Below are 20,250 nucleotides of genomic sequence, written 5' to 3'. Positions count from 1 at the left end.
GTGATGGGGATCTGGAACAGATGTAAAGCTCGTGAAGAACCTACAAAGTACATTTTCAGGAACATGTGTAAGAAATCAGAAATGCACATTACAAGAAACAAACAATATTTGTTATCTGAAAACGGTACCTCTCTCTCGCGAGACGTAGACGATACTAAGTCCCATTTATCCCCACTCTCCCACCGTAAAGAGGCATTGCATGGCAGGAGACATCTGCTAGCACGTTGACATCTTTTTAACTATATCTATTCTCTGATGAATGCTACTATATACTAGGAAACAACTACTTGCATTTCAAAATCTTTAATTGTTTTTATGTTCGTATGAATTTTCGTGATTGCATTGCTTTGTCGATTTCACTTCCGAAATAGACAAATTCCCTTTGATCCATTTCATTTGGGGTAAAGTGTAACATAACCATATGGTGATATTCACGCAGCGAGGCCAGCGTTATTGGCAGAAGGGCTCCTTGTAAGACAATTTACCTTACCTTGCCTTACCTACTGTCTAGGGGAAATCGTCTAAAGACTACACTGCCAGGTGTCTTGACCTCGATGCTTTGCCCATAACCCTTCGGAAACAGCTTTCAGAACAGCAGCCCACACCTTAATTTTACTTTCCCAGTAATGAGTGTTGTGCAAGGGATTTTGGGTGATTTCCTCAATATGACTAGTAGGTGTCATTACCAGATTCGGTAGCCATTGTTGTTCATTTGGCAGATTTTTTAAAGTTTGCATAGTGCTTGTTTTTTGATCTGGCAAGCAAGCAGCGGGCAGCCGCATGTTCCCTTATAATACAACCCTCTCTGCACCCCCATTGTGGGATACCAGGGAAGAGTAGCTGCCCCCATTAAGCTATGCATCAAGCCTTTTATTAGCCGTCCGTGAATATCTCGGTTCCCTATGCACCAGGAAGTGGCCTTCTATTGCAAGAGATTCCCTTTTGTCATATCATTGGTAGTAGAGCCGGTGAGTACAGCCATGTTCCTGTACCAACCTGGGCCCGAGAGCTCCCGTTTCACAGAATGAAATCTCAGCACACCTCCTGCACAGACCCAATTCTTTCAGGACATCCTGTACAGACCTGGGATCCAGAAAGCTGCACTCTCTGGTGGAAGACGGTCCACAAGACACTCTGGTGGCATGGTGGTGTGGTCAGGGAGCCACGGTAACGGAAGAACTGGTCCAGCGTTTCCGGCAGCAGCTGATGCACATCAAAGGAGGGGATAAGGACTTTGTCACCTGGGTGGAAAGGGGAAAAGAAGGGCCACCTGATTAACTTTTCATTCATTGACAGAGAGTGGTGATCCTTCATATGTTCATAAACCCTCAATTATGAAACATCACAAGCTTGGGCTTTTTGGCGACATTCAAAATGGTGCCATTTGGAAAGATTGTGTTCCCAATAAGTAGGAATTAAACTCTGTCTTAAAATTCCAATTCCACAGAACGTGACACCAAATACATTTCTGGTAAAACACATACAGTATTCTAACACATTGCGTAATATATCCTTATAGGCTGAGGAAGGAGTCATTCTCTTGAGAAAATGACTGGCCACCAAGTTATGGCCCGAGATTAAGCCGAGAGACATAAATTGGGGAAGAGTCATTATCCCAAGCGCTAATGACCCCTTCTGAAGTTTATAAGGCTATTAGCACACGTTAGTAGTAGCAATACATATTTTGGAGTTTTGGTGGTGAACGAACAAATGTTACTTCTAGAGTGCGTAAAGTAAACAGACAAAATGAGTTAGTAAATTGGATGTGGTTTTATTTCGTAGTATTTTAATAACACGGTTGTCTTCATAAGTTAAGCATTTTAATTTCAACTTGGTTGAACTGGACCCGATTTTACATGAGTATGTGTTAGTAATATAAAAATAAACGGTTACTCTGAGATTCTGAAAGCATTTTCCAATGTTTTAGCTTTCTCTTTTGGGTGTTAAATAGCATACTGCAGCCAAAAACAAGTCCAGGTTGGTTCCCTGTCCGCTTTTGAAGACAGAATGTTCAGATTGCAGTCAATACCAATAGATATTGACTCAACTGTAAACATTCTGATTGGCTGCGAGGAGGTCAATAACGACCTTCATGTGCTAATACAAGATAGGCAATTCCATAAAAGTTGTGCGTTTTTTTCGACTGAACTGTCCTCAAGACTGTGCCCTACACACCAAGCTGAGGCCTAAGCTCCAACAACCACCATCTTTTTACTATCGGTTGCTGGACTCATCAGCCAATGCAATAATGTGTTCACTGTCCCATCTACCCAAAATCTGGACTCAGGCCTCTCTCCAAACCAGGGCTCCTTCTACCTGCCATCTTCTTCTTTAGGGTAAACCTAAACATGTGCCAGGTCCAAAAACCCTTAGGCTGGTTAGACAGGGAGCAGGTCCTTCTTCCACAACCCACCCTTGAAACTCCTGGTTTGATTGTGCGTAGTTCTTGCATTATTGGCCATGTAAAGCAATATAACAATGGGGTGGTAACGCCCTGCTTTAAATACCTGCCCTGCTGTGGCCTTTTCAGAACCACAAAAGATGGGAGTTTGCCAGATCTAGCGAAAAAGGGTTTTCCATAATTGTTAGCCTGCATGGGTGTTGCCAGGTCTGGAAAAGATCCGGGGCTACACTAATGTCAGGATTGTCGGGATTCAGGACTAGCTATAGCCTTTTGGTGGTAGACCCTGAGATTCTATCCGGGGCTGCAGCCAAAAGACCCGTGGCTATAGCCCTCTAAACCCCCCCCCCTAGCAACGTCTCTGAGTGTGTGTTTGGGTAAAGGTGTATGTTATTATGTGTAAAAGTACAAACATTAGTAAGGTTTCCTGGATGTTCAAGTGGAGTGATTTGTAGTTTTAGTCACATATCTCAGTTTAAGGCCGTCAGGTGCCAGCCCATTCACGAATGCAGCACCCAAGGCCATGTAAAGCGGAATTCATAGGGCTTTGTTCATTCTCAAATTGACTGGCTTTCAGGCTCTGGTATCCGTGAGCTGAATGCGTGTTCTACTGCCACTGCAACAGTGATCAGTCGAGGCTCCATCACTGACTCTCATGGCTCTTTGTTCTGCAAATGGATGACATGGCAGGCAAGGTTTGCTCTTTTAGGAGTTCTCAGAAGAAGCTGCTCGTTCTCCCTTTGCCAATGGCAGGTTGCCATGCTCAGTGCCACCATTTCACGCTGCATTTTACTTGTGATATCAAGACACCTTGCTGTCGCGATGAGCTCTTAACCGTGCCATCATTCTGTATTTAGCATGAATCATATGTTTTGTAGAACACAAGTGTTTCTGTAACATTGCTCTGCTAAGAACATTTTAAAGAATGGGCTTATTTTTGTGTGTTTTAAGAACACCCCTTACCTACGGCTCCCTCATCTTCTTTTGACCAATGTTCAAACAGCCCAGCAGACGGCCTTCAGTGTAAGCGGGAGAATCGGTGGCTCAGGAGGATAGCTGAAGGGCAATGGGCTCGCCTTGGAAGCAACACGACACAGGTTCGAGTCCCAAGTCCCCGCTTACAAACCTCTGGGTACTAAGTGCGTTTTAAATAACCAATTACATTTAGAATCTGCAGGAGTCCAGCATGTTAGACCTAGACCTAGTTCTAGATTGTTCCGCGTGAATTTGGTGATTCATAAACCTGATTGAACAGATTTCTGTGCCATATTGGACTAATGTCCCCTTCATGTATAGCCTGCCTGGGCAGTCATTCCTTTTCTTTAATTGAAGCTAATTCTTGAAGCCTCACCCACCCATCCCCCCACCCCCTGCAGCAACAAGGCTCTTGATGAGCCTTCTCTGCTAACAACTAAGTCTTTGCTTTTCATGGAATCGTTTTCCTTGTGGCAAGTTGGTTTCGTATTTTAGTTGAAGGCTTAATGCCCAAAGGGTGGCTTTGGCTGCAGACATTTGGGCTTTATATGTTGACAACTATCTGAGGATTTGTGCTGAAAAGTGTAACCTTTAACAATGTAAAGAAATGGCTTTAATGGTACATTATAAACCTGAAATGGGCCAACATGCTGAAACGCCAATATCTGAACAATCCATTTCTATCCCCAAAAAAGGGGTAGAAATGGATTTGAGGAAGCTTATGCCACTGCTGTTCAGGGCTCAGACAGTGCAGAGAAGGGGCAGACGTGACCCCTCAGTGAACCGCGCTTCACCTGCATATGTTCCAAAGAGGGGCAAGGAGCGTGTTTTGTTAGGCAGTGTTACACAACATTAACAGCTCGCCGTTTCCTCACCTTCATGTGTCACGTTTTCCAAAAAGTTGAGTATTTTGTCATATGCTTTGTTCACAGTCTCGCCAGCCTGACGGAGAAAAAAAGAGAAAAGCATTTTCAGGCAGGTATGTGTACAATAGCTTTCTTTTTAATTCTAGAATGGAAGGCAGTTCTTATTCCAGCCCTGGGGGCTGTCACCATCCTGAGGCAGGCCTCGCCCGGCATTCCAAGCGCTTTACTCTACATGCAGCAATATCCTGCAGGAGATGAGAAGGCATTGCTGGGATTGTGGTGGGCTTGTAAGGCATGTAACCAGCGTCCACAAAGCATTAAAGGTTTGTATGAAATGGAAGACCTTGGAGTGGATTTGAGAAAAAGGACAGAGCCTCCATGGTTCTGTGAAAAATGCATCCCACCGCCCTGCTGTCATTTACCTCTCCAAAGCAATTAAAAGCACTAGTGATTTGCAATTGTTGTGTGGATTGCCTATTGTGGGGGCCCTAGTTTGGTGGATAACATAAGGTAGTAGGCCACATTGCCTGGGATAATAGGATTGGACAATAGCGTTAAGAAGGAAAGCCAGGCTTGGAAGCCAGGCCACCTGCCTCCAAATGGACGGTGCAGAAACTCCACAAACCTCTGCCTCCATCTGAGACTTGGAAGGGAAAATGCCTTTGACCTGGTCAAGGTTGACTTTCACAAAACATTTGATAGTGTACCGTGAATTAAACTAATAAGTAAACTTGTAGGAAACATGCCCTGTACGTGATTCTGTTATTTATTAAAAAGTGGTACATTGACCTCATTCAGAGGGGGTCATTGTAAATGTTGCAGGTTGATACGGGTGCTCTATGAAGGCAAATATGAATTCCTAGTGTTTCTAACTTCTAGCAGAATCCCAAACTAGAATCAAATGATGTGCTCGCTGAGGGATGGCGGGGGCTAGAACATCCAAGGCTAGCTGGTGTTAGGACAGAACGATGATGTGTTGGTACTCAGGGGGCCGAAACCATTTGAAGGTCCAGTAAGAGGTGGAGCCCAGAAACGCAGGACGCTGTGTTTTTGGATACGTTGTTTGTCAATCGGGAGTTAAATGCATTAGACATAGAGAAGGAGCCTCATTGGTGATGCCTGCACTTAAATGGCAGCATGAGTTACATCTATCCTTGCATGAGAAAGTGTTGGGGCCTGAGGGGAGAGAGTTTGAGGGTTAGCTTATCTTGGGGTGGTCTGGTGGGATGGTGATGCTTAAGTGCTGTTACCAGTCAAGGGTCAGTTGAAAAAGCCTGATAGACTTAGTTTGAGGCCGCCCACCACTAGACCTGCCATTTGGGCTGTTAGTGCGTTCTACAAATACAAATAAATAAATAAATTTAAACCATGACTTGTTGTAATGAAAAAGGAAGAACATTATTAAGGCTGTCTGAGCCTGAGGGCGGGGCAATGTTGCCTCTTCCTTTAGTGTGCTGGTGGGGCGGGTGAGGGCACACCAAGTGCATTCGTGGGAGACGGCTAGACCTAGGGTTGGGGCTCACTATACAGTGCATTGCCTGTGGTTTCTAGGATATGGAGCCTTCATAGGGAAACAGTGGGAGGTAGAGCAGAGTGGGCCCAGCTATCTTTATCTAGTAGCATGTGGGATAGACTTAGTTCAGATGAAGAGGGCAGGGGGGCAGCAGAGGAGGCGGTGGCTGGGGGAGGGGTTAGGTTGTTGCAGTTAAGAAGTGAACGTTGCTGGGAGTTGGAGAGAAGTGCATTTTCGGTTTGGTTTGGGATAGATATTCGAAATTGAGGTGATGACGCGGAAAATATAGGGTTGAAGTGGTAGGAGTGAAGGAGGTGTGGAAAGTGTGGATGATGGGGAACAAGCGAGCGGGTATGTTGGTGGGCAGGGGCAAAAGGGTGGGGTTGTTATAGTGGTGGGGCTGAGAAAGCAGTAGGGATGAAGCGGTAGGGAAGCGGGTGAAAGAGGTGGGAAAGGTGGTGGGTAGGTGTGATGGGGTTTAGGGCATGGGTAGGGAACGGGACACAGCGGATGCTGGGCGAAGCAGCTGGTGGTTGAGGGAGAAGGGAGGTTTGGAGCTGGTGGTGGTAAAAAGGTAGGGGTGGACAGAGAATGGGTGGAGTTGGAGAGGGAGTTGGGGGCGTAGAGGTTAAATGGAAAGTTGGGTAGGTTAGGCTAGGCAGTGAACGGGTAGAGAGGGAAGAGTATTGGAGGAGGGTAACAAAGAGAATGCAGAGAAATGTGGTAAAAGGGAGGCTAGGCAGTGATATTTGAGTGAAGAGGTGAGAGTAAGTGTTAAGGAGGGAGGGTTTGAAGGGGTGAGGTGACAGCATGGGAGAGGTTGGTGGGTGGTGGGAGAGGAATATGGAGTGGGTGGGCACCAGGGTATGTGACATGGCAGAAAGAGGTTAGGCGTCAGAGGAACGATAGAGAAATTGAGGGTTTAGAATTGTAAGCAGGGACGACTTTTCATTATATGGCGTGCATGAAAGGTAAAAGAGAAGCAGGAGAGCGAGTGTAGAGTTTTGTGTAGGGTGTGTGGGGTTTGAGTGCTCCAGGTAATGGGGGCGGGGACAGGAGTTGCATGTTGGCTGGGCAGTCGAAGATGACTTCCACACTTGTTGTGATTTGGCTGGCATATTCCTATGGTTGAAGGGGAGGGATGATCCAGGTTTTCAGTGCTTTCTTGAATAGCAGGAAAATAAACAGAGTAACTGAAGCAATTAAAATGTCATTCTAGAGAGGTGGTGCCTGGTCATTTCCAGATGATAGAACTTCATTTTGGCCACTAAATGCTTAATTTGTAAGAACATAAGTGCCAGGTCCCAAATATTCTCTATCACCCTGGGACACACCGGGGTGGAGGGTGGACATCAGACACATCGGCTCTGTACAGTGTCAACATATTTGGGGTTAAAGCTGCAACTCCCACCGGTTCATGGAAGGTGATGAATGAGATGGCTCTGGCGGTGTTGACATAACATATTAGTTGTGGCTTCAAATAACATACAGGTTTAAGTGTTACTTTAAAACACTTCCTCCTTAACATTTTGCTCTAATTCTATAAGCGCCAAGTGGAACATATTGATCATCTAACCACAGACAAAAGAGCAAACATCCTTTCCTCCTCTGGTGAATTGATGGACAAATACAGCAAAATCATTACTGAACTAATGAAATGTCCTGTCAAACACTGCAGTAAGGTCTTTTTGTAAAGGCTCTCCTCTTCGACATTGCCCTTTTCATCGTCCTTGTCCCTGTGTAGGGGCTGTACACTGGTGACTGTCCTGTTGTTGCAAACCCACTCTACTGGGGCGTTGCTGCTGGTTATTAACGTAGAGAATGTGCACTAATGTCACGCAGGCTGAGTGTAGCAGTGTGCAAGCAGGGCTAGCATGAGTGACCAGCATTGTCACTGTCCAACTCATTGTTATTCATGACAATTGATAATGAGCCATGACCTGCCAACTTGGTTGCCTAGTTGTTGCTTGCTGTGTTACTACCACTGACTGACAATTAAAATAATAACATTGCCAAAATACCACAACTTAAACTGGGCTCAGAATTAAATGCCAGGACTCAGAAATAGGTGCAGGGCTGAGCCCTGGCAAACATCGCCACAAATTGAGCATTTTGGTCACTGCACTCATTTGCAGGACCAGTAAGATCTCTGAGTCTGTCAGCAACCCAAGATTATGTAATGCTGTGTGTGGTTGATGGTTGAGAGTCCTATAAAAGAGGGCTTGGAGAGAGGGAGTGGGATGAGAGATAAGTTCCCATGAGAGAAGATTTGTGTTTAGTCATTTTTGCGGGCAAAGTAGGTTATCCAGTAGTCAAAAACCTTGCATGTAATGTGCAATGCCTGAAAGAGAAGAACCTGAGGGTTTTCTAAGTTTAAACATAATGGGGCTCATTTTTTAAATCCCCATAAATAGGCGACGGGTCCCGTTATGTTTACACGTTTGTGTAAACGGGCCCCACCGCCTTACATTCCTCATTTGTACAGCAGAGTGCAAAAGTGGGGTGGAAAACATTGGTGTGCACGCATGTACGCCACCCTTTTGCACTGCGCTGTCCAAATGGGAAGCATTTACAATGGACTCTGTCTGGTTTATGCTGGTACAAACAGCCGACAGTCTCCATAGGAATCCCTAGCGTTTGCGTTGCCATGAAAACCCATGTAGAGCAAATGCCGGACTATTTACATGGCAAAGAGGAAGGGAGGAGGTGAAAATGCAAGTTGCGTTCTGGCCATTCTCTCCGCCATACAAATGCATGAACCATGATGGAAATCTAATGTGTAAAAGCCTTACGCAAGGTAGTTTGGACTCCAGTTATAATGGGGGTGCCTAAGCTTCCCCAATCCACATGTAATGAATTGCCATCTGGCAATGGTGTGAAAGCCATGGCTTTTTTTATTTTAATTAATTAATAAAATGATGCAGGCAGATTTCCCTTCCATAAACTTCATGCCAAAAGCATAGTGCATATTTGTGCCCCATTGCATCAGCATCCTGATCTGCAGAGCCTGCTCTACCAGTGGCACAGAGCGGGTTCAGAGGTCACAGGTGCCCATTTGACAGCTGGAGTGACAGCCCGGTCTCTGCAGCGCAGGCACTGCATTAAAGATATGCACCCCTGTACCAAAACTGTGATAGTTATAGGTAGCCCATGCTGGTGGCAGGGTAAACTCTAAAATGAATCATGCCTGATTTAAGGCATGGTGCATGGCCCTACTTAAGATTGCAGCCACATCTAATTTGATCACACATGTATCAGCTCCCATGATCCAGCTCAGCTGTGGACGGTGATGCGTATTCTGGCAAGACATGCTGATCCTGCCAAAGTGACTGGACAGGAACCTGAGTGGTCATGCTTCCGCTTTGATCTCTTTGTGAGGGTAGGTAATGCCCTCATCCAGAGACACAGAGACAACCGTACAACAGGCAGCTGTTCTGGGGCCAGGCATCAAAGGAGCACACCTATTGAAAAGGAGTAGCCTCACACCAGGCTGCTGCATTTCTAAAGGCCTTTGAGCCTAGTGAGAAGGGAAGGAGACAGGATTAGTGTAGACAGGAGAGCTCTATACAGTTGGGGAAGACTTCCACCATCTTGTTTCTCTCTGCCTCTTTCTCTCCTTCCTGTCCCCTCCACTTCCTCTGGAGCAAAGCACTTTGTCTGTGATGTCAGAAGGGCGAAGTCCACTTATTTTAAGAACAGGGATTTGCCACTAAATCAAGCTAGCTAAAGTCCAATCTCCTGTGAGCTTTTATCTTTAAAAGGAGGGGTCTCACACCACTACTTTGAATCATCTTTGAATAATATTTTGGGCTCCAACCTTTCAAGAAGATTGTATTGGGCCTCTGTTGGGAGAGTTAATCTCTCCAAAGTTCACCGCCAGTGAGGTAAAAAATGAGTGTCCAAGGCAGAGGCAAGCTCTGTCTCTTACCATCCCAGGGACCATTGGAAGTGAAATTGCTGCTGGAACAAGACCTGCCTCACTGCCAGCCACAGCGATACCAAGGACCTCACCGTGTTGATGGACCACTACAGTTATGTGCCAGACTCGCACGTGTTTGGAAGCCCGAGAACAATTACCTGCCGAGTCCCTGTAATGAAACTCACAGAAACCTGAGAAATGACCTGCTGCTGGAGCAAGACTTGCCTCTCTGACAGCCACAGCGGTACCCATCACCACGCTGTATTGAAGGACCCCTGCAGTTGTGTGCCAGCATCCCCAGTGTTTGAAAGCAGGAGAAAAATGACTCATCTTGTCCCTGATACCCTGGATTGGGACACACAGCACCCTGAGTGATGAGACAGCTGGCAGCCTAGTGTTTTTCCCAGCTGAACTGCTTGGATTTGTGTTTCAAGAACCATTCCACACACTTAAACCACCACAACCACTCGGTGCTATCTTTTGCACCCTCCGGATCTAAGAATTACTCGCACAGTGCTAAGAAGTTTGGTTTGGCGCTGCTGGACCACCAAGAACAGTGAAAAGGGTACTATTGACTGCTAACTGCCCCCTGGGTTCATTATTGGGCCCAAAATACTAGTAAGATCACCTTTATCCCTTTGAACCCCATCCTGGGATTGCGAAGGATTTAGCCCATGCATATAAGGCAGAAGGGGCTTTGCACAGTACAGGCATAGCCTTGTTCATTCCTGTGAATCACTGATCTTGACAAATAATGTATCCACCATCACTGATGGACCTATGGTAACTTGTCTTTAAATGGTGCATTAGCTTCAGTTTTAGCTACCAAAGGTCCCAAATGCACAACCTTGGTATTCTCCACTGTTGGTTTCCTCTGGCGCCACATTTGTTTCGTTACCCAAATCCCTGTACGAAATTATCGTGCCCTTGACTACAAATATTTCCTGTCTCGAGTTGGCACACTCTGTTTTCCCTGAAGTAGGATCTGTTGCAGGTATATGACCTTTCTCCTAGTCCTGTTCAGCACCCCAGCTTCATGTGCATCCTTATTGCTCCTCCTGGGGTTCCTGACCTGTGACACAGTGAATAAGCTGATCAGTTTGTGCCCTACCCACCACCCCGAATCAATTCCTTATTTCTCCTCTTGACATCATGAAATGGGATCCGGTGAGGGTGAGTTTAACCTTCGATTGATGTTTAATCGGAGTGGACAAGAAGTAGAAAGTGCAATTTAAAGTAATTTTAACATGTGCTGAGATTGGATGAGATGCGAAAGAGGGGATTTCACGCCTCTTGACATTTACTGGGGTTGGATAAGCAGGAAACGGGAGGACTAGGGGGCAATGATGTTACCAACAGAGAAGGAGCAACAGAGATGATAACATGTTCCTAACATATCATGAGATAAATTGAGAAAGAACAGAGAGCACTTGACCTTCTGTTGGAGGTGCTGGGATAGGCCAAGACTAATAGTAAGAACTGAACCTTTTATTGACATGTACTATAATTTAAAGGATGTGCCTGGAAAAGAACGCGCCAGTGCTCAGTGAAAGAATCCAGGACTAGACTGTTCACAGAAGAATAGCGAGACAACTAGGCAGAGCATACCTCAATCAGAATCCCAAGGACCGCCAGTCCATCCGGCTTGTTTTTGGCCTGACTTAAGTTGGCGTATCTCTCCGAATTGAAATGAACAATGTGTAACTGTGAAAGAAAACAGAAAACGCTTCATAAAGAGGTGAACAGATCCGCTGACAAAGCTGGTGGAGGGGCATCTTTTTACATAATAAAATAATTGAACACCTATGAAAATGTACTAATCTCTGTCTCTCTCTCTTTGTCTTTCTCTTTCCCTTTCCCTATCCTTCGAATGGGTGCTCTATGCCCTGTTCCGCAGAATGCCCCTCCTCTTCTCACTTCCATACCTTCCTTTGCATCCATACCCTCACCACCTTTCCTAAGCAACACTCTGGTGGCACTTACCATACCCACTCTAGCCTTAGCCATCCTGCTTGCCCCCATTAAGAGCAACCCCTCCTTCCTCCAATCCCACCTTCACACTAATCTCACTTTGGGGCGCCATAAGGCTAAATGTATCTTCCTCAAAGCCTTTTTATACTTACACTCCTCTTCTACTTTCAGATTCCCCATCTCTCTGGGATGGTTATCAGCGAAACATTGAACATGGATTAGCCCACATGACAAAGCTATGCTTGCAGCATTGAATAAAGAATTTGCAGTATTCTTCCACTCGTTCCTCCTAGACAAGTTAGGGGGTGGAGTCAACCTCTTGATTGACAAGGCCTGATCCTCCTCCCCTCTACCTTTCTTCCTTCTTCCTTAAATCATATTGCTGTTCAGGGTCTGGCAGCAGGCCCCAGCCGCTATCACTCATCTTCATCTTTCCCTGGCTCTCTCAGCTCACTCTTCCATGATCTTGATCCTCTATTTGAATTCCTACTCTTATGTCCCTGCCGCGCATGGTAAACTTCCACCTCCCAAAAGTGAGCGAGCCTCATTTCTTCAAACTCAACTCCAACCTTTCTTTGGTGCCCTTCACAATCAGCATAAAAACACATGCATGGTAACTCTCTTGAGTGTATCTTCCCCTGCTCCACACTCTACTCTTCTGCTTGGTCTTGTGCCACCCCTTCTTCGTTTCACTCTCTCTGTTTCTTTCCCACCCTCGTTCACCTAAATGCACATTTAAACCAGACTTTTGGCACACTATTCTAGTGGTGTCAAGCTCTCTCTCCACCTTGCACTGGCTTAATTGAGCAGCCCTGCCTGGTCTTCAACCCAGCACTTGCATCTCCCTTTGAATATCGCCACCATGCTGGCGCTTTCACCCCCCTCTCGCCCTTAATCCTGAATCACTTCAGCAATCTGGCATCTCAGGACCACCAGGGAGCTTTATTTCCCTTACTGGGGTAAAGCAGATTGTCAAAGTTCTCCTTGACTATCACAAGGAATCAATCCTTGCTCTCCCCACTCCATGATCGTTGTCAAGTCCCTCTACTATACCACCTGCATCTCCCCTCTCTATGTCATCCCTATAAGCTATCCAAGATACCAGAGTCCATGCCACGCTGACTCTTGTGCACGCCTTTATTCCCCCATCTCTCCTCCAACCCCTTCAGCATGTTTTCCCCTGGCTTGCTTATCATCTTGCCACCCCAGCCAAGTTGGCACTCTTTCTGCAATCTGTCAACCCTTCCTGTTTTCAGGCAGACTCCTAAGCACCACAGACAGCCAAGAGATGGCCACCTCTATCTTCATGTATCTATTCTCCCAATTCAACCTATTAGTGGCCTCCGGGATCTTTCAGTCTGCTTCAACATTGTCACAGAAGAGACCGCCTATTGACCCCAACAACCCTGCTAGCTATCATTATGTCTCCCTTCTACCCTACTGGACCAAAGATCTTGAATGTATCATGTTCAACTCCATCACTTATAACCTGGAGGCATATGAACGCATGTGCCCCCCTTCAATCAGGCTTCTGGAATGGACACTCCACCGAAATGGCACTCACCCAGGTCTCTAGGTTCCTCAATACTGCTCACCACTCTCATCCAACCATCCTCATTCCCCTTACCCTCCCTTCTGAATTTGACACTGTCCAATCCTTCTCCATCACACTCAGGCACCTCCTCCACCACTGCCCCTTTTCAGTGGGTGACCCCAATGATCTACCCTTGACCCCATCACTTCACTCTCTTCACCCATCAATCGGCAAAGTCATCTACTATTTTGTTTCTTATACCATCTATTTTCTGTGCTCAAATCTTCTTCTCTGTTCACTCCTGTACCATGGCATGTTCCTCTCCTATCACCTATTTCCTCTTTGCCATTCATTACCGGGTGGAGTTGTCAGGTGGGAGCCGGGAGAGACGGGGTGGGCCTAGGGTCTCATGCAAGTTCAGAAATAAGAAGCTGAGTGGCCTTTTCCACATAATCTCAGAATAGGTCAAAGTGCATGGTGCTTACAGCACACATTCTCTTAAGCATGTTCATTAGCAGGAATAAACTGAGGCATATAAGGTTTTAAGTGATGCTGGAAGGCAGGGGTCAGGTCCTAAAAAATAAAGTGGGGGGACTCAGCAAACGCAGAGGGATGTGACGTCACCATAAATTAGCATATCAAGGTGAAATGTGCACATTTCATTAAATTGGCTTTGCATAACCACCCACATTGAACAGGACGAATGGCATTTGCCTTTCATAAAAAGAACACACACAAAACCAAGAGAGGACATTTTCTTCTAATAGTGTTTTTAAAAACTTTAAAAGGTGTGCATGTTTTTAAACTCCAAGCACCAATATAAATGTTTTAGCTGGGACTTGCAGTACCAAAATGGGACATTTCACCTTTAGTTGTCTCTCTTATTTTTCATCAGGTTATATAGTTTCGTGGGGAAGTGTCTGGCCTACAAATCTGCGACTGCGGTATGATCCCTGAGGTTGGCTTTAATTGATAAATTCAAAGAGGACATTCAATGTTTCTCATTTTAGCTGGGGGGACTGAGTCCCCCCTTTGAAAAAAGTGGCTGGACTGCGCCCCCCTCCCCCGCGTGTACCCTCGACTTGAGCCCTGCTGGAAGGGCTGCCTCTGAGTACTGACACCATGTGTTGCAGCGTGTGCTCTCAAGCTAAAATATATTTATTCCTGCACATTTAAAACTACTGCATGAATAGATAGACTTTATAGAGGACACGCAGTCTACCTGAAAGTTGGGATATTTTGCATGTTCCCATTACCCTCTCCCCTAACTGGTTAGTTGTTCAATGCTCACCTACAGTAAAGCTCCCAGCAATGGGGTGTCTCTGCCGATCATAGGACCTTATGTATGGTGCCTCTTTTGCCAGCCCCATGTTCCTTCCCAAGTATAATCCAAGCACAAAATTATCTGGAATTGAGTCTTAAAAACCTATTGGTCTTGGGGTGAAAAATGTGGGCTCGCTTCTTTCAAGGGCGCGCCTGTTGTTTTACTGGTCTTTCAGGGCTGTTCACGTCCTGACACATTTCGAATTCAGGGCACCCAGAAAAGCAATGGTGCGACGTTCATTCAATGCCTATTTTTTTTCTGCAAAGTTTTTGCAGAAACATTTCAGATGGAAAAAACTCAGCGAAAAATATGGGCGGGGCTAAGGGCATATAACGGGTTGGTGGTGGGAGGATAGGGAACAAATAAAAGGGAAGGGGCCTTGGGGTGATAAAACACCAAATAAAAAACAAAAATTCGATTAGTTTTTTCGGCCAAAAAATATCTGCAAAAAACTCAGCGGAAAAAAGGGATGAACATAGAACCAAAAGCAATACTAGCCAAGGGTTTCTGTTTCAGTTCCTTTCGATCTTTGGATTCTGCAGAGAACATTAAACTATTTTAAGCGCTCACAAATACAAAGAAAGTATCAGAATTCCAAAATTGTAAACAGTCGTGGTAAGCAGAAAGCAGGCCATCGATATGGCCGATGTGTGCTGTATAACAAGATCAGTCTAAAGGTGCAAGCAGGGCGGTGAGTTGATGGTTGATTTCTGGGGTGCAATGATGCAATTACAATTTACCATGTACCATACAAAATAATGGCAGAAAAATATCCGCATATTGTATTGTACGTTAACATTATCGGGTACACAAAGGCCATTTAAATTGCCCTAAAGTGCTAGATGCATAGAGGATTTCCGAGATGGCTGAAGGTCATTGAAAGGTCGGCTCCTTCAGGGAAACAGTCACGTCTGAGGGTTTGAAAGTCATGGCATTCCTTTATTTCTCAAATCTGTACCCTGTGCGCAGATTAGGTTTCAGGGGGCTTCTGACACTTCTTCCCAGGGTAAAGACAATGCAGAGAGGATATGTTTGTGTTTATTTATATGTAGCCCTGATGTGCACCTCCCTCAGCCCAGACCAAGGGGAGTCCCCACAGGAATGAACCATCCCCGCCCTTCAGGCCAGCTAGATGGGGAGGGGTGCTGCACTTGCAAATTAAATCGATGTTAAACACCCTGAGTGCTTGCTCCTGCTTCACTCTCCTACCGCGGCCCCGCGACGACTCTTCGCCTGGTCTGCTCTGGCAGCCTGGACATCCCTCTAGGGCCCCACCTGCGAAGGCGGGAGTGGACTTTCTCTGTCTTTCGGTTCGCCTCCTGGGCCGCCTGGGAGAAGCGGCTCGGGAGGGCTTGTCTTTTCAGAGTCCATCCCGACCTGTGACCCAGGCGGGGTAGCGTCTCTTGTCCCCTCGGCCGGCCACACACATGGCATGGGGGGTTTTCATGATTAGGGCCCACAGTAAGGACGCTGGGTCGCCCCACATGCGTCCCCAATGAGAATTTTCTTCAGGCCCGGGATGGCCGCTCAAGGCCAGAGCCCTCAAGAAAGCTTTCTTTTTTTTCTGCTGACTTTCTCTTTCTCCTTACCAACAGTCCCCGATCTCAACAATGTCTGGTTGGCGTGGGTGTTTTACAATGATTCTCCCAATCAGGAGTCTGCTTGGAAAGCACATATGTTAATCCTGTACTGACGTGGTGATCCTTCCTTTGCCTTCTCACCTCTTGTCTTTCTGCGTGTGAACTCCCTCCCATTCAGGGATGTAGATTGGGCTGCCCGCATCCCCACAACTGATAGGCAAGATGGCGACCACGTAGGTAATGCCCTTGGAGAGCTCCGGCAACAAGGTAAGACAATCCATTGGTTGTCTTGGTTCTACCTTGCTATCCAGTATATGCTTGCGCAGTTTCATGAATAGGAAACATTTGTGAGTATTTTGTGTGACCTGGGTTTAGGCTGGGTACCTCATTCCTCTGGAAGTTTAGAGCATTCCCTTGTGCACTACTACTTTAGGGCACTGGACCGCAGTTCACATCATAGCATCTGGAGAAGGCGAGAGGCGCTTTGGGATTTTTGGAAGGCATGAATGTGAGGAGAGGCAGCCTGCCACCCCTTGGGGGCCTATGCGAAAATGGCTTCCAACCCCTACTGCCCCTGTAGATCCGCCCGGTGAGCTCACTTTCTCTCTTCAACTATGGGCCACATTCTTCTTTACTTCCCCCTCCCCCCGCCAGTGGTCCTTAGGTTTGTTTTCTTGTCTCTCCCTTTGCTTTCCCAATGCGCCTCTCCCCCAGACGCCATCCTGCCCTTCGCATTGCGCGTTTGGGTGGTGTGCAGTTGGACAATGACTGACCTCCCCCGTTGTAGCATCGGGGAATGTGGGTGGTTGGGTAATGTAGTACATTGGGTGGGAGCGGGACGTGGGGGCAGGAGGGAAGGGAGGTGACAGGGGCTAAAGGGAAGTTGTTAGTTGTATTGGAATGCGAATGAAGACGACGTGCAGCCAAGTTCCTAGTGTTTGCGTCTGGGCTACAGATCACGGGCAGTCCCTGTGAGGTGGAATCTCGCATTGGCGACGAGCGGGAAGCTTGCGCGTTACGGCTATGTGTAGCGGGTCGGGTTACTGCTTTTGCAGCATTATGCACCCAGGGTGCGGGGATGATGTGTGCTCACCTGCGCCACCTGCTCATTTCCAGCCACACAAGCCGCCCTGGATGACCCGGTGGCGCAGCAGTGATTCCCCATTGAAAGGTACCGAATATCAGGGGGAAAGACAGGCGGTGCTCGTGTCTAGTTGGCGGCTGCCATTTTGACAGAGCTACGCAGGCCTAGTGGTAGTGCAGGTCAACAGTGGGGGAGGGGAGACCCCATATGGACAGTTGCTGACCAGCTACCCTGGCTTTTGGACACATATTGGCCCAGTTGCATTGGCAGTTCACCACCTCTGGGCTCAATAGAGAGACACCGTATCCAAATACTTACAATATTCTGACTTTTCAGGCCTGTGCCACCTCATCAGTGAACAAACCCTCTCACTTACCATGTCTCATCAGGACATTCCAACTACTGTACCTGTCACACCACAGGTTCAGGTGCAGCAAAGGGTCCAATAATTTCTGGCAGTACAGTTGCCTGGGGGGTTTGACGTCACTGACACCAGCAACATGGAGCCCAGGTGGGCCAGATGGAACAGGGACTTAGACCTGTACTTGGGTGCTATGGGGCTTATGGAAGATAACCAACAACAATGCTTATTGAAGCTGGTGGCAGGCCAAGCCACCAAACACATCATTGATGAACTACCAGCTGACTCAATAGACACAATTCAAGGCTTGAAGACTGCTCTTGCTACCTATTTCATAACACATACCAATGTGGATTATGAAAGGCACGTTTTTCACACCACTTAAGCAGCAAAAGGGTACAAATATGGACACATTTGCGATGAGGCGACGAATTAAAATAAAACATTGTGTTTTCAATCATTATTCTAACAAAGAGGTCTTGCGATCTCAATTGTGGGTTGCGAGTCGCAGAACTTTATGAGGAAGCTGCTGCAGAAATCCAGGACTCTGGAGGAGATTCTGATGTTGGCGAGAGCAGAACTAGCGGTCGAGATACAGGTGGAGGCCATGGGCAACCCAAAGAGTTTGTTCGTGCAGCCGGAAATGATACAGAAGCTGATGGGGGCACAAAGGACTCAAGGAGAACCATTTTGCTACAGATGTGGATATGAATTCCCCCATGAAGGCACGTGTCCAGCACTGGAACAGAGATGCTTGGCGTGTAGGGGGGAAAGCCACTTCAAATTGTTGCGCCGAATGTCCAGGAGTTTGGGAAAAGGAGACAGTGAAAGTGGCAATCTGACCAAGCCCAGGGAGAAGGAGCCAACAACAGCTTTGGAGGCATCCAAGCAAGTGGCCAAACTACACAGAAAACACAGAGAGGGGGGACGATGAGGACATGATTCAGGAGAAAATAAACAAATAAGTGACCAGAGAGAGGACAGGCAAGTGAGGTATCGTAAGAGATACCTTGTCACATCCTCATGCCCAAAGAGACGTTGGAGACGCCATGTACGATACCTGGTTGAACAGTCGCCATCAGAAACAGAACTAAGCTTGTCAGAAGGAGAGCAGAGACGGATGGGATACCTATATGCTCTAGGCAACAAACAGGCCACAGAGCACAGCCCCACACTGTTCATGCACCTGAATGAGCGGCAAAATGAGTACCTAGTGGACAATGGCGCCACAGTGAATGTCATCAGTGAGCACACATACAAGACCCTTCCTCACGCACCCAGACTCTACCCATCTTAAGTGGTCATTTACCCTTATGGATCCAAGTTACCACTAAAGTGCCGTGGTCAGTTTGAGGCAAGATGCCGGTACAAAACACAGGAAAGGAAGATTCCACAGTGACAGAATGTGGCTGTATCTTATGTTTCAAGACCGCCATTGACATGGGTCTAATTCATATACTATACAGACTGATTGTCAACAAGAAGCTGACACAGTAGAGAAGATTGACCAATTGTTCCCAACACTTTTTTAAGGGTATAGGCAAATTAAGAAACATACAGATCAAACTTCACATTGATGAGGACGTCCATCCACACAACACTACAGGGGCATTCCGGTTAATATTCAACACCAGGTGGAAGAAGAACTCCACAAGCTGCAGGAACAAGACATCATAGAGCCACCAGCGGGCCACACGCAGTGGGTGTCACCCCTTGTGCCCGTACCAAAGAAAGGCTCTGAAGCCATCAGGCTGTCTGTAGACATGACATGGCCTAATCAGCCCATCAAGAGGAAAAGGCATCTGACCCCTCGCATCACGGACATGGTACACCTTCTGAAAGGCGCATGGGTGTTTTCTAAGCTGGACCTGAATAAGGGCTATCACCAGCTGCTCCTAAACCTGGAGAGCTGCTACATTACCTCTTTTGTAACACATCTTGTCTTACATAGGTACAAGTGACTGAGATTTAGAGTCTCGCTGGTGGCGGAAATATTTCTGGCAGAGATACACGATGTAATAAAGCACATCCCGAATTGCATCAACTACAGCAATGACATTCTGGTATTTGGCACGAGCGTGGAAAAACATGATGCCACACTCTCAAGAGTGTGCATGGTGTTACAAGCAGCCAGCCTCACAGAGACATCGAGACAAGTGTGAATTCCGGAAAGGAACTGTTTCTTCGGGCGCATCTTCTCAGAGAAAGGAATGACCCTAGATCCTGAGAAGGTTGCCACTCTCAAAGAGACGCCACCTCCAACAAATGACTGAGTTTCGATCTTTTTTAGGGCTAGCAAGTTATTGCACGAGATACATTAAGGACTTTGCCACCATCAGCGAACCTTTGAGGGACCCTAGACTACCACACCCAAAACACTAGACCGCATAGCTTGGTTCTTGGGAACCATGTTGGCTGGCAATACAATAAAGTAGTTCCCAAGCACATTGTTTTTCATGTTGTATGAGCCTGGTGCCATAGGCCAAATCCTTTCCAATCGACGAGATAGTATAGCTTGGTCCTAGAGTATTTAGAGTCCAAGATATCTTTGACTTCGAATTCTGGTTCTCCATCAACAAGTATGGGCTGAGGTGGTGTCCCAATCCGTGTGCCGGGTTGCATTGGTTTCAGGATGGACACATGGAATACCGGGTGGATGTGTAGATTAGGTGGTAAATCCAGTTTCACGGCTGCTGGGTTGATAATTGCCTTAATGGTATAG

The 20,250-nt window shown here is 46.7% G+C and overlaps 1 protein-coding gene across 1 annotated transcript in view; it reads right to left on the bottom strand.

Moving 5' to 3' along the window:
- Positions 1 to 20,250, bottom strand: part of CA14 (carbonic anhydrase 14) — a 329,457-nt gene that overhangs the window by 76,961 nt on the left and 232,246 nt on the right. Inside the window, exons 5-7 of the mRNA XM_069652164.1 lie at positions 11,283 to 11,378; positions 4,252 to 4,318; positions 1,084 to 1,241 (exon numbers count right to left, since the gene is read on the bottom strand). Coding sequence (XP_069508265.1) covers positions 1,084 to 1,241; positions 4,252 to 4,318; positions 11,283 to 11,378 — 321 coding nt within the window. The remainder of the gene's footprint in view (positions 1 to 1,083; positions 1,242 to 4,251; positions 4,319 to 11,282; positions 11,379 to 20,250) is intronic.

This window comes from Ambystoma mexicanum, chromosome 1p (assembly GCF_040938575.1).
Source record: "Ambystoma mexicanum isolate Mex_15411 chromosome 1p, UKY_AmexF1_1, whole genome shotgun sequence".
In the NCBI taxonomy this organism is placed as follows: domain Eukaryota; kingdom Metazoa; phylum Chordata; class Amphibia; order Caudata; family Ambystomatidae; genus Ambystoma; species Ambystoma mexicanum.
The sequence above is the reverse complement of the archived record's forward strand: the minus strand, read 5'-3'. Positions and strand labels throughout refer to the sequence as shown.